The following is a 12,611-nucleotide window of genomic DNA, read 5'->3' as shown; positions in this document are numbered from 1 at the left end:
CAGTTTGACCGGGTGGCCAGCTCTAGGAAGTGTCTTGGTGTTTCCAAACTTCTTCCATTAATGAATGATGTAAGCCACTGTGTTCTTGGGGACCTTCAATTCTGCAGAAATGTTTTGGTACCCTTCCCCAGATCTGTGCCTCAACACAATCCTGTCTCAGACCGCTACAGACAGTTCATTCATGGCTTGGTTTTAACTCTGACATGCACTGTCAACTATGGGAACTTATATAGACAGGTGTGTGCCTTTCCAAATCATGTCCAATCAATTTAATTTACCACAGGTGGACTCCAATCAAGTTGTAGAAACATCTCAAGGATGATCAATGTATTAAAGATGGCGCCGAAGAACATGGATGACGTTTTACATTCTCCCAACCAATTGTGCTGTTTTATTAGTTTTTTTGCGTTTTGTGTAATTTTTTTTTTTTTTCAACATCCTCCCGGACACCCTAGACCTACTTCAATCTGCATACCGTCCTAACAGATCCAAAGATGATGCAATCTCAATCGCACTCCACACTGGCCTTTCTCACCTGGACAAAAGGAACACCTAATGAACACCTAATGCTGTTCATTGACTACAGCTCAGCGTTCAACACCATAGTGCCCACGAAGCTCATCACTAAGCTAAGGACTCTGGGACTTAAAACTTCTCTGGGATATATGGGATGCTAACGTCCCACTTGGCCAAAAGCCAGAAAAAATGCAGTGCGCCAAATTCAAATATATTACTATAAAAATCAATCTTTCATGAAATCACACATGAAAGACACCAAATTAAAGCTACACGTGTTGTGAATCCAGCCAACCTTCCTGATTTCAAAAAGGATTTACGGCGAAAGCACACCAAACGATTATGTTAAGTCAGTACATAGCCACAGAAAAACACAGCCATTTTCCAAGCCAAAGATAGGAGTCACAAAAAGCAGAAATAGAGATAGAATTAATCACTAACCTTTGATGATCTTCATCAGATGACACTCATAGGACATCATGTTACACAATCCATGTATGTTTTGTTCGATAATGTGCATATTTATATCCAAAAATCTTAGTTTACATTGGCGCCATGTTCAGAAATGCCTCCAAAATATCCGGAGAAATTGCAGAGAGCCACATCTAATAACAGGAATACTCATCATACACTTTGATGAAAGATACATGTTTTACATAGAATTAAAGATACACTTGTTCTTAATGCAACCGCTGTGCCAGATTTCAAAAAAACTTTACGGAAAAAATACACCATGCAATAATCTGAGACGGCGCTCAGATATAACAACATTTCTCCGCCATGTTGGAGTCAACAGAAATACGAAATTATATCATAAATATTCCCTTACCTTTGATGATCTTCATCAGAATGCACTCCCAGGAATCCTAGTTCCACAATAAACTGTTGTTTTGTTCGATAATGTCCATTACTTATGTCTAAGTAGCTACTTTTGCTAGCACGTTTAGTGCACATGTCCAAACGCTCGCGCAGATGCATGCGAACTCGGACGAAAACTTCAAAAAGGTATATTACAGGTCGAATAAACTGGTCAAACTAAGTACAGAATCAATCTTCAGGATGTTGTTATCATAACTATCCAATAACGTTCCAACTGGAGAATTCCTTTGTGTCTCTAGAAATAATGGAAAGCAAGACGATATCATTTGGAATGCGCGTGACCAGGAACTGGCATTCTGCCAGACCAATGACTGAAACACCTCCCATCCGGCTCAACATCACAGTAGAGGCTTCATTCCACGTTCTACAGACTGTTGAAATCTAGTGGAAGGCGTAGGAAGTGCAAACAGATCCATATCTTACAGGGAATTGAATAGGCGATGAGTTGTACATCGACCAGCCTCAGAATTCTCACTTCCTGTTTGGATTTTTTCTCAGGTTTTTGCCTGCCATATGAGTTCTGTTATACTCACAGACATCATTCAAACAGTTTTAGAAACGGCAGAGTGTTTTTTATCCAATAGTAGTAATAATATGCATATATTAGCATCTGGGACAGAGTAGGAGGCAGTTCACTATGGGCACGCTATTCATCCAAAAGTGAAAATGCTGCCCCCTATCACAAAGAAGTTAACACCTCCCTCTGCAACTGGATCCTGGACTTCCTGACAGTCTGCCCCCAGGTGGTAAGAGTAGGCAACAACACATCTTCCACGCTGATCCTTAACACTGGAGCCCCTCAGGGGTGTGTGGTTAGTCCCCCCCTGTACTCCCTGTTCACCCATGACTACGTGGCCAAACACGACTCCAACACCATCATTAAGTTTGCTGACAAAACAACAGTGTTAAGCCTGATCACCGACAACGATGAGACGGCCTATAGGGAGGAGGTCAGAGAACTGGCACTGTGGTGCCAGGACAATAACCTCTCCCTCAATGTGAGAAAGACTAAGGAGCTGATCGTGGACTACAGGAAAAGGCGGTTGAACAGGCACCCATTAACATCAACGGGGCTGTAGTGGAGCGGGTCGAGAGTTGTCCACATCACCAACGAACTAGCACGGTCCAAACATACCAAGACAGTTGTGAAGAGGGCACGACGAAACCTTTTCCCCCTCAGGAGGCTGAAAACATTTGGCATGGGTCCCCAGATCCTCAAAAAGTTCTAGAGCTGCACCATCGAGAGCATCCTGACTGGTTGCATCACCGCTACAGAGGGTAGTGCGAACGGACCAGTACATCACTGGGGCCAAGCTTCCTGCCATCCAGGACCTATATAATAGGCAGTGTCAGAGGAAAGCCCATAAAATTGTCAGAGACTCCAGTCACCCAAGTTATAGACTGTTCTCTCTGCTACCTCACGGCAAGCGGTACCGGAGRGCTTGCCGTTAGGACCAAGAAGCTCCTCAATAGCTTCTACCCCCAAGCCATAAGACTGCTGAATAATTAATCAAATCGCCACCGGACAATTTACATTGACCCCCCCCTCCCTTTTGTACACTGCTGCTACTCGCTGTTTATTATCTATGCATAGTCACTTCACCCCCACCTACATGTACAAATTACCTCAACTAACCTGTACCCCCGCACACTGACTCGGTACCGGTGCCCCCTGTATATAACCTCAGTATTGTTATTCTTATTGTGTTACTTTTTTATTATTACTTTTTATTTTAGTCTACTTGGTAAATATTTTCTTAACTCTTCTTGAACTGCACTGTTGGTTAAGGGCTTGTAATTAAGCATTTCAAGGTAAAGTCTGCACTTGTTGTATTCGGAGCCTGTGACAAATAAAGTTTGCATTGATTTGGAAACAGGATGCAGCTGAACTCAATTTCGAGTCGCATAGCAAAGTATCTGAATACTTTTGTAAATAAGGTATTTCTGTTTTTTACTTTTAATACATTTGCAAACATTTCTACAAATGTTTTCGCTTTATCATGATGGGGTATTGTGTGTAGATTGCAGAGCATTTTTTAGAATAAGGCTGTAACTTACAGCGTAGTACATTGTGTAAAAACTCAAGGGGTCTGAATACTTTCCGAAGGCACATATGTAACTCTTCATCTCCCCACTTGGAGCAGAGTCTGCTGTTTCCTTTTAACTACTACATATAAAGGCAAATCCCACATGGAACCATTCGCCAGTTAATGAATAATATACCCTGATGAAGACAGCTTGGCTGTCGAATCGTTGGATATTAAKATTTTTGCATCTGAGCTCCTAGAGTGTGCGGCTTTCCTTTATTTTCAAATTAATAATGTATAAACATCTCGTGATACAGACTTTTAGGTGTGTCATAATGTTTGTGTGCTGCCTCTGTCACAGGGAACTTTGGTAGTCTCCAAATGCCCTATCTGGATGGGAAGACCCCCGTGCCCAGAGAAGACACCACGCTGCACTCTGTGGCATGGGTGGCACTGCCCATCATCATGATGCTGTTCACCATCACAGCTCTGCTCTTCATTAACCAGAAGAAGCAGTGGATCCCCGTGCTCTGCTATCGCACCCCAACTAAGGTAGGGGGTGCCATTACCCACATTRACAGTATGCCTTGTTGGTTTCTGTACTGCTTTGTTGTTGTTGTAATATAGTTGATGGTCTAAAACGCCAGAGAATATCACATCAGCAGCTTATGGAGATGCATTCTTGATCAATGTCTATACATTTTAATCTTGAAATAATTTAATGTAAAAAAAAGTTGTGCTATTACATAGAATGATTACATTGCCTAGCTTTATAGTAATGATGAGCAGCAAATGCTGTCTTTACTGTATGTATACAGCCTGAGCAGAGCCTTATTGAGAAATATAATATAGTATGAATATATCAATAAAATCTAAAACTCTGAGCCTAACTAGAGTGTGATCTGTGGAGGTAACTAACTGTGTGTGTGTGTGTGTGTGTGTGTGTGTGTGTGTGTGTGTGTGTGTGTGTGTGTGGTGTGTGTGTGTGTGTGTGGTGTGTTGTGTGTGTGTGTGTTGTGTGTGTGTGTGTGTGTGTGTGTGTGTGTCTCTTCCTTAGCCCACCTGCCTCAACAACCAGCTGGTATATGTGGACTGCCAGAAAGGCACCAAGGTGCAGGTGGACAGTTCACAGTGCATGCTCCGGATCGCTGACCCTGACTCCAGGTACAGCGGTTACTACAGCATGCAGAAACAAAACAACCTCAACAATCTGCAGGCTGACAATTTCTACCAGACTCAGTGAGACAGAGAGACTGCCCTGGCCTCGCCTCCTGTCCAATACTCAGCAGTCAGCAAGCAGCCAAAACGAGAGCGAGAGAGCGCATTACCTACAGTACCGTCACAACAACTATTACTTAACACAGACGGGTGGAAAAATGACACCAAACCTATCAATGATAAAATAACTAGCAAACTAGCAAAGTTCACTAGCAAAGACAGATAAATGAAAATAATAATCTCCTCAAGATGAATAACTAATCAAACAAAATATAATGATGATGATTTTAAACTACAGCTAACACAATGGAAGAACCAGAATCCAGATTTTCCTAGATTATTATTCAACTTCTTTTTGTTTGGTGTGTGTGATGGAGGCGTGCTTCTGTATGTGGGTCTTTGTGAATGTGTGTGTGTGTGTTTAAAGTTAGATATACATCTTTGTGATTAGGAAAAAGTGGGTATTTTTCAAAGTATGGTATTTTCCTGCATTCCTGCTTCCTTGAAAAAGGCCTTTGAAGAGATAAACAGAATAATTCAAGCTAGTGTTTTCTGTTGAACACTGAACTTTTAGAACCAAAGCTCTGCTGACTGTATGTCGAATCAAAACACACCCTGTAAGAGAGATGCTAGAGGAKCACTGTGGCCAGTCTGATCTGAGCCGTGGCACGACGGACTGACGACTGCCAGACTCTATGTGGTGCTGAGCCAAAAGAGAGAGAATGAGAGAAAGAAAGAGGTCAGATACCGTAGACCCCGTCACAGACAGAACTCAGCTGAGCACCTCTCTCAGGTCTGTTCAAGCTGGACTATTGCTCTCTTCTTTCCTTCCTCTTTTCCTCCCCTCCTTTGAAAACGTTGACATTGGTTTGTTGTCTTGTTTTCCCTCGTGGAACGTCCCCTGTTGGATAGAAGGTGGAAAGGAAGAAGAAGCTTCATTCACTCCATTTATTTTCCTTTGATATTCTGCTCAACGTGTATAAGTGTTATTTTCCTGGTCACTTTCAAATGTCCATAATCTTTTGGCTAAATGTATTTAACAACAAAGGGCAGGCTGACGCTGACTTTCACACACTCCAAACAATGGTGTCTTTTATTTGGATAAAGAATAAATGTGTTCGGGTTGATAAAGGCAGGATGAAGCTTCAAACTGGGCACAGATGGGTGTAGATTCCACGTTGGTTCAACGTAATGTCATTGAAATGACGTGGCAGCAACGTTGATTCAACCAGTGTGTGCCCAGTGGGTAGTGTAGTTCTTGAGGATTAACAATTTGAGCATATGCTTTACAAGCTTTTCTGCTTTGTTGCTGTAAGTCCTGTTTTACATGGAGTTACACACACATAGGGATACTATTTAGCTCCTTTAGGAAACACTGAGGATACAAGAAAACATAGAATCAAAGAATATGTTCAAATGTGTTTTCTCTCGGCGTTCTCTGAAGACGAGCTATATTAAAGTAGCTCTGATATTTTTCTCGTTTTGTTTTACTGGCTGTAAGACTAACAGTCTCCTCTTCTCGATATTACCCAAGCACCTTTGTCTTCATTTATTAATTGCAAAACATTATACAGTAGGAACACGTATGTACATATTACTGCTGAAGATGAAAAATACATGAAATATTGTGTGACTATATACAGTACGTATGTGTCTATGTATGTTGTTTATTCATATATGTACATGTGTCAACCCACATGCATGCACACATGCTTTTTTCTTCACATGTACATTTCTCAATTAATTTCCTATTGAATGTATTTATGATTGAGAAATAGATTTGATCTAATAATAGAAAACATGATGAGAACAAACATTTGCATTGCTTGTTTGAAAAGAGGAGTGATAGAGACAGGACAGAAAAAACACAAACATCTTATTCAATCTGTTTTCCCCTCATTTATTTGATGTCATTTTCATATTTTTTTTTAAGAAAAGAAAATTGTCTATGAGGGCTTTGTTTGATTGGTCTGTGAGTTCCCTATCTGAGTCAATCTGTTTCCCTGAATGAAGCAATGTTCAAAATGCCAACCATATATAGACAAGTGAGTTCTGAGCTGAGCAGTACCAGGTTCTTTCGATCTGTTATTCTTCTCTTTCATTTGTCGCTTCTGAAGTCAAACTATTGAAAGTGGGTGGACATAAGCTCTGGGAGAGAGGGTGGGATGGAGGAAGGTAGGGGTAGTAGTTGACTTTTATAGTTTGTCTTCGGTGTATCTTAATCTGTCTGACAAAAGATTTAGTTGAATCATACATCTTGGCACTTTTATATAGAAAATAACCTTTTTTGGTTAGTTTTTTTAAACATACTTTTCATTGAAAGAGTTGCCCTTAGTTTTTTTCTGAGCCCTGTCAGACCCAGTGTTACAGTTAGGTTCCAGTTGTTTCTGAATATTTGATCTACAAAACCTAAATTAACTTAGAACTCTCACGGTCATTGTATGCAGGCACTGCATTTCTGTTTATAGGTGTGGATTTCTGGCAAGAACAAGAGGGGTAAATATTTACCTTTCAAAACATGAATTGCAGCTGAAGCTTGCTCTGTTTTCTCCTAGCCTATATGTATTCTCCAGACATAGGAAAAACATACTCAAATCTACTGTATAACCGACATGTACTGTATGTAAATGCTTTTTCAAAGAAAGWTGATTGGTTTGATTCTCCAGCCATTATATATAGGTCTGTCTATCATCTGGACACAAACCACAGTCAAACCTCACTTAAATACACAATCCACATTATTTCCAATCGGTGAAGTGATGGATCATAATAATTGATTTGATTAAGGACCATAAGTTCTATTACACTCGCATCACATTGACTGGCTGAGTTCTTCTGTGACTTGGCTCTATGTTGCAGGATGTGGTGCTACATCCCCTACAGTATGGTTGAGTAACGTCATACAGGAATGCATCTTGTTCACAATGGGTCTTACAGGGTGAAATCTTTGTATCTTTCAGTGCATCCCCCAAGTATTGTTGTAAATACTTGAGTATCACTTGCCAAAATAAAAAATAAAAAAACATTGTTGGAAAAAAAGAGAGAGGGAAAAATTTTGATTTAATTTATTATGTTAAATGACCTAAATAATTTATTAATGAGCAAGATAATTGAACATGAACATAATAGGCCTTAAACGATGACGCAGCTGAAATTGTGAAACTATTTTAGTGTTGTGTCAGTCTCTCAAAGAGCATGTAAATAAGGTTGTACTTTAGGTAGGTGGAGAAGTTGGAGGATCACAAGCTTTCACATCTTTTCAGGGTTTTTGGTCTCATGGACCTGATTTAGCCTGATCCCAGATCTGTTTGTGCTGTCTTGCCACCTCCTATGGTCACTGTCACGCAGTTTACTGTAACACAATGTGACAAAGAACATAGGAGTTGGATAGCTAGACAACACAAACTCATCTGATCAGGCTACATATGCCTTGTCCAAGGAGCACAAAAGCCTGACACCCTGATGAGCATTTTCCTCTGTTCCAATAAAGATAGCCCGTTGAGAGGGAAATATCTCTCTGTCCCCATTCTTTCCTGTTAATCCTTTTATTTACACAACTACCAATCCCCTTTAGAGTCTGTATATTACTGGTGTTTCATGCTTATGTAAAAATAAAAAAAATATGTTGATATTGATAATGATGATATTGCAAAAACAAGATTTATTAAGAGGATAGATTCATATTTGACTGAATTTCCCGTAGCACAGCAGATTATTTTTTGCAAGTTCTTGTATTATTATTTTTTGTTTCTTTGCAGCACAATAAATACTTTGAAAACAGCTATGTGGATCTTCCGTGCAATCATTATTAGTATTACTGGTACTGGTGTTGTCATTCTTACCTCTAAGGGAATTTGACACAAACCTGTCCATCTCCTCTGTGATTTCTCTTCGGGGATTTCTGCCTCAATCATGAAATGTCAATGGTGCACTTTTTTGGCTATTTTCTGCTTGAGGAAGAAATCTCTGTGGGTTTAGAGATAGAGGATAGGTTCAATCAACAACAACAAAAATTCAAGCGGAATAAAAACACAATTTCACCTGCAGCACTTTGAAAATGTACCAGCAGGTCAACCTGTTTAGCGATTKCTCACTCAGTAGGGGATGGCACCAAAACATTTTATTACACCCAGCCAGCTGAGGCAGATAAATAATGTGTGACCACTTCCAGTTGTCTGCTAAGTGATACAGTACCTGGCCCTGTATGTCTCAGTTACCAAGAGCATAGCGCAAGGTAAAAGGTTAAACTCCAGCAGGGATTACAAACATACTACAAATGTATGCACACATTGTGCTGTAAATCGCTTTGGATAAAATWGTTTGCTTTTTTCCATAAAAATGTTTACCCATGGATCTGGTCAAAGCAACCCATAAGCCTTTATTTATATATGAATACATTTTCAMACAGCAGTTTAATGGGCTTTACACACAAGAGAGAGTATTAGGTAGCTATAATGACCTTGGWACTCCATGTAGACTTTCCTCTAACATAAATATGTTCATAGGAATTGTTTCTCAGTTGCAACAATTCAAAATAACACTGAGTCAATAAATGAGATTCCATCTCATTTTTAACAGTACGCGGTAATGTACAGTATCCTCTCAGTAATGGACCAAAYTCAATGTCGGTATGTGGGTGAATAGGGTCTGGACAAAAGGGTTCAATTACTATGTCACATTATCTGGTACTGTGCAGCACATGCACAAATGACCAGTACAAGCCACAGGGAGGAGACAGAGCTTTTAGAGAACCACGATGGCACATCAAAATAGGCTGATATCCCCTTTCCAGTTCCTGTACCTTTTATACTTCATTCACATATTACATGTCTACAGTTATCCCTTTAGGATTAGTTTGACTCATGATCTGTTTACTACACACATGTTAAGACATGACATATGTGACTGATTATGCTGTTGATAGTAAGACTAAGTCATTCATAACCTCAGTCACATCCATTCTAGGGAAAGGGAAATACCTAGTCAGTTGTACAACTGAATGCATTCAACTGAAATGTGTCTTCTGCATTTAACCCAATTCCTCTGAATCAGAGAGGTGCGGGGGGCTGCCTTAATCGACATCCCTGTCTTCGGCACCCGGGGAACAGTGGGTTAACTGCTTTGCTCAGAGGCAGAGCGCGATTCGATCAGCTAGGCGATTCGATCCAGCAACCTTTCAGTTACTGGCCCAAAGCTCTAACCACAAGTCCATTCGGTGATGATGATGTTGTATAAGTACATTGTTAAGTGTTGCCAAGTGGAATGTAGCAGTCAGCCATCACAGAAGTTCTATATTTTTTTTTTTACAGCAGTAATATTTGAATGTATGGATAAAAATATATTCTGTGCAAATGTGCCCAATATCTTCAGTGATTGTTAACTGTGTGTGCACATCCGTGCCTGTGTATATATATCTGTCTTCATCCGTGTGAGTAAGGGAGAGGGAGAGAGGAGAGGGGGCGGGTGTCGGTGACATAGCATGGCAGCTCTACCTTTTTGACCATTTTCATAATTGACCAGGCATGACAGAAATGTCCATCAACTAATCCTCTTATTTCATCCCTAATGCCGACTCTGTCACAGAAGCCCTTATGTTAATGTAACAAGGGGCTCAGCCTGGCAGTGAGTATAGTGTGTGTGTTTGTGTGTGTGTGTGCATGTGCGTGTGTGTGTGTGTGCCAAAGGCCAAGGTTCTCCCTCTCTCCCTACTGGCCAGAAAGTATTGGCTATAGCCGTGGGCAGCAGCATGCAGTCTGGTGATAATATCTGTAAACTAATATTTTTATCTCTAAACAAGAATCATGATTTGCAGAGAGATATTTTTGGAAGTCTTATACATCTAAGTGGACTTATTTTGTGATTTCCAGCTAATGTGGTCAAGGATCAGCCCGAACAGTCAATGGATTTCCCTGTACGTTCTTGTGAGTTCAAGAGAAGCTTCTTTGAAATTACGTTAAGTACGTAGTTTTACAATGCTAGTCATGGATTAGTTGGAAGTGCTCATTATAAACCACAGTGTTCGTGGTCACCTCCCTGACCAAGGTCATTCTCCCCCGATTGCTCAGTTTGACCGGGCGGCCAGCTCTAGAAAGAGTCTTGGTGGTTCCAAACTTCTTCCATTTAAGAATGATGGAGGCCACTGTGTTCTTGGGGACCTTCAATGCTGCAGACATTTTTTGGTACCCTTCCCCATTTCTGTGCCTCGGCACAATCCTGTCTTGGAGCTCTATCAAATCAAATCAAAATGCATTGATCACCTACACATGGTTAGCAGATGTTAATGCGAGTGTAGCGAAATGCTTGTGCTTCTGTTTCCGACAGTGCAGTAATATCTAACAAGTAATCTAACAGTTCCCCAACAACTACATAATACACACATCTAAAGGGTGAATAAGAATATGTACATATAAATATATGGATGAGCYATGGCTGAGCGGCATAGGCAAGGTGCAATAGATGGTATKAAATACAGTATATACATATGATATGAGTAATGTAAGAGATGTAAACATTATTAAAGTGGCATTATTTAAAGTGGCATTGTTKAAAGTGACTAGTGATCCATTTATTCAATTGGCCAGTGATTTGGTCTCAATGTAGGCAGCAGCCCCTCTGAGTTAGTGATTGCTGTTTAGCAGTGTGATGGCCTTGAGATAGAAGCTGTATTTCAGTCTCTCGGTCCCAGCTTTGATGCACATGTACAATCTCGCCATCTGGATGGTAGTGATGTGAACAGACAGTTGCTCCGGTGGTTGTAGTCCTTGATGATCTTTTTGGCTTTCCTGTGACATTGGGTGCTGTAGGTGTCATGGAGGGCAGGTAGTTTGCCACCGGTGATGCGTTGTGTWGACCGCACCACCCTCMGGAGCGCCATACGGTTGAGGGCGGTGCAGTTTCTGTACCAGGCTGTGATACAGCCCAGCCCGACAGCATGCTCTCGATTGTGCATCTGTAAAGGTTTGTCAGGGTTTTGGGTGACAAGCCAAATTTCCTCGGCCTCCTGAGGTTGAAGAGGRGCTGTTGCACCTTCTTCGCCACACTGTCTGTGTGGGTGGACCATTTCAGTTTGTCCGTGATGTGCACACCAAGGAACTTAAAACTTTCCACCTTCTCCACTGCTGTCCCTTCGTTGTGGATAGGGGGGTGCTCCCTCTGCTGTTTCCTGAAGTCCACGATCATCTCCTTTGTTTTATTGACGTTGAGTGAGAGGTTGTTTCCTGACACCACACTCTGAGTGCCCACACCTCCTCCCTGTAGGCTGACTCGTAGTTGTTGTTAATCACGCCCACTCTGTTGTGTTGTCTGCAAACTTGATGATTGAGTTGGAGGTGTACATGGCCACGCAGTCGTGGGTGAACAGGGAGTACAGGAGGGGGCTGAGCACGCACCCWTGTGGGGCCCCAGTGTTGAGGGTCAGCGAAGTGGAGATYTTGTTTCTTACATTCACCACCTGGGGCAGCCCGTAGGAAAGTCCAGGACCCAATTGCACAGGGCGGGTTTGAGACCCAGGGCCTCCAGCTTGATGATGAGCTTGGAGTGTAGTATGGTGTTGAATGCTGAGCTRTAGTCAATGAACAGCATTCTTACATAGGAATTCCTTTTGTCCAGTGATAGGGCAGTGMGCAGTGTGATGGCGATTGCGTCGTCTGTGGACCTGTTGGGGCGGTATGCAAACTGAAGTGGGTCTAGGATGGCTGGTAAGGTGGAGGTGATATGATCCTTGACTAGTCACGCAAAGCACATCATGATGACAGAAGTGAGTGCTATGGGGCGGTAGTCATTTACTTCAGTCATCTTTGCCTTCTTGGTACAGGAACAATMGMGGCCATCTTGGAGCATGTGGYGAAAACTGACTGGGATAGGGAGCGATTGAATATGTCCGTAAACACACCAGCCAGCTGGTCTATGTATGCTCTGAGGACGCGGCTAGGGATGCCGTCTGGGCCATCAACCTTGRGAGGAATGACACGT

General features: G+C 41.6%; 1 protein-coding gene across 1 annotated transcript in view; it reads left to right on the top strand.

Annotated features, from left to right (window-relative positions):
• crim1 (cysteine rich transmembrane BMP regulator 1 (chordin-like)) overlaps positions 1–8,420 on the top strand; it is a 177,676-nt gene extending 169,256 nt beyond the window's left edge. Inside the window, exons 16-17 of the mRNA XM_023986849.2 lie at positions 3,784–3,974; positions 4,480–8,420. Of these exons, the coding sequence (XP_023842617.1) occupies positions 3,784–3,974; positions 4,480–4,665 (377 nt within the window). The 3' untranslated portion in view covers positions 4,666–8,420. The remainder of the gene's footprint in view (positions 1–3,783; positions 3,975–4,479) is intronic.
• The last annotated feature ends 4,191 nt before the right edge of the window (positions 8,421–12,611 follow it).

The sequence above is a fragment of the Salvelinus sp. IW2-2015 genome, linkage group LG4q.2 (assembly GCF_002910315.2).
Source record: "Salvelinus sp. IW2-2015 linkage group LG4q.2, ASM291031v2, whole genome shotgun sequence".
Lineage (NCBI taxonomy): Eukaryota > Metazoa > Chordata > Actinopteri > Salmoniformes > Salmonidae > Salvelinus > Salvelinus sp. IW2-2015.
Note: the sequence above shows the minus strand (reverse complement) of the source record. Positions and strands in the feature narration are given on the sequence as shown.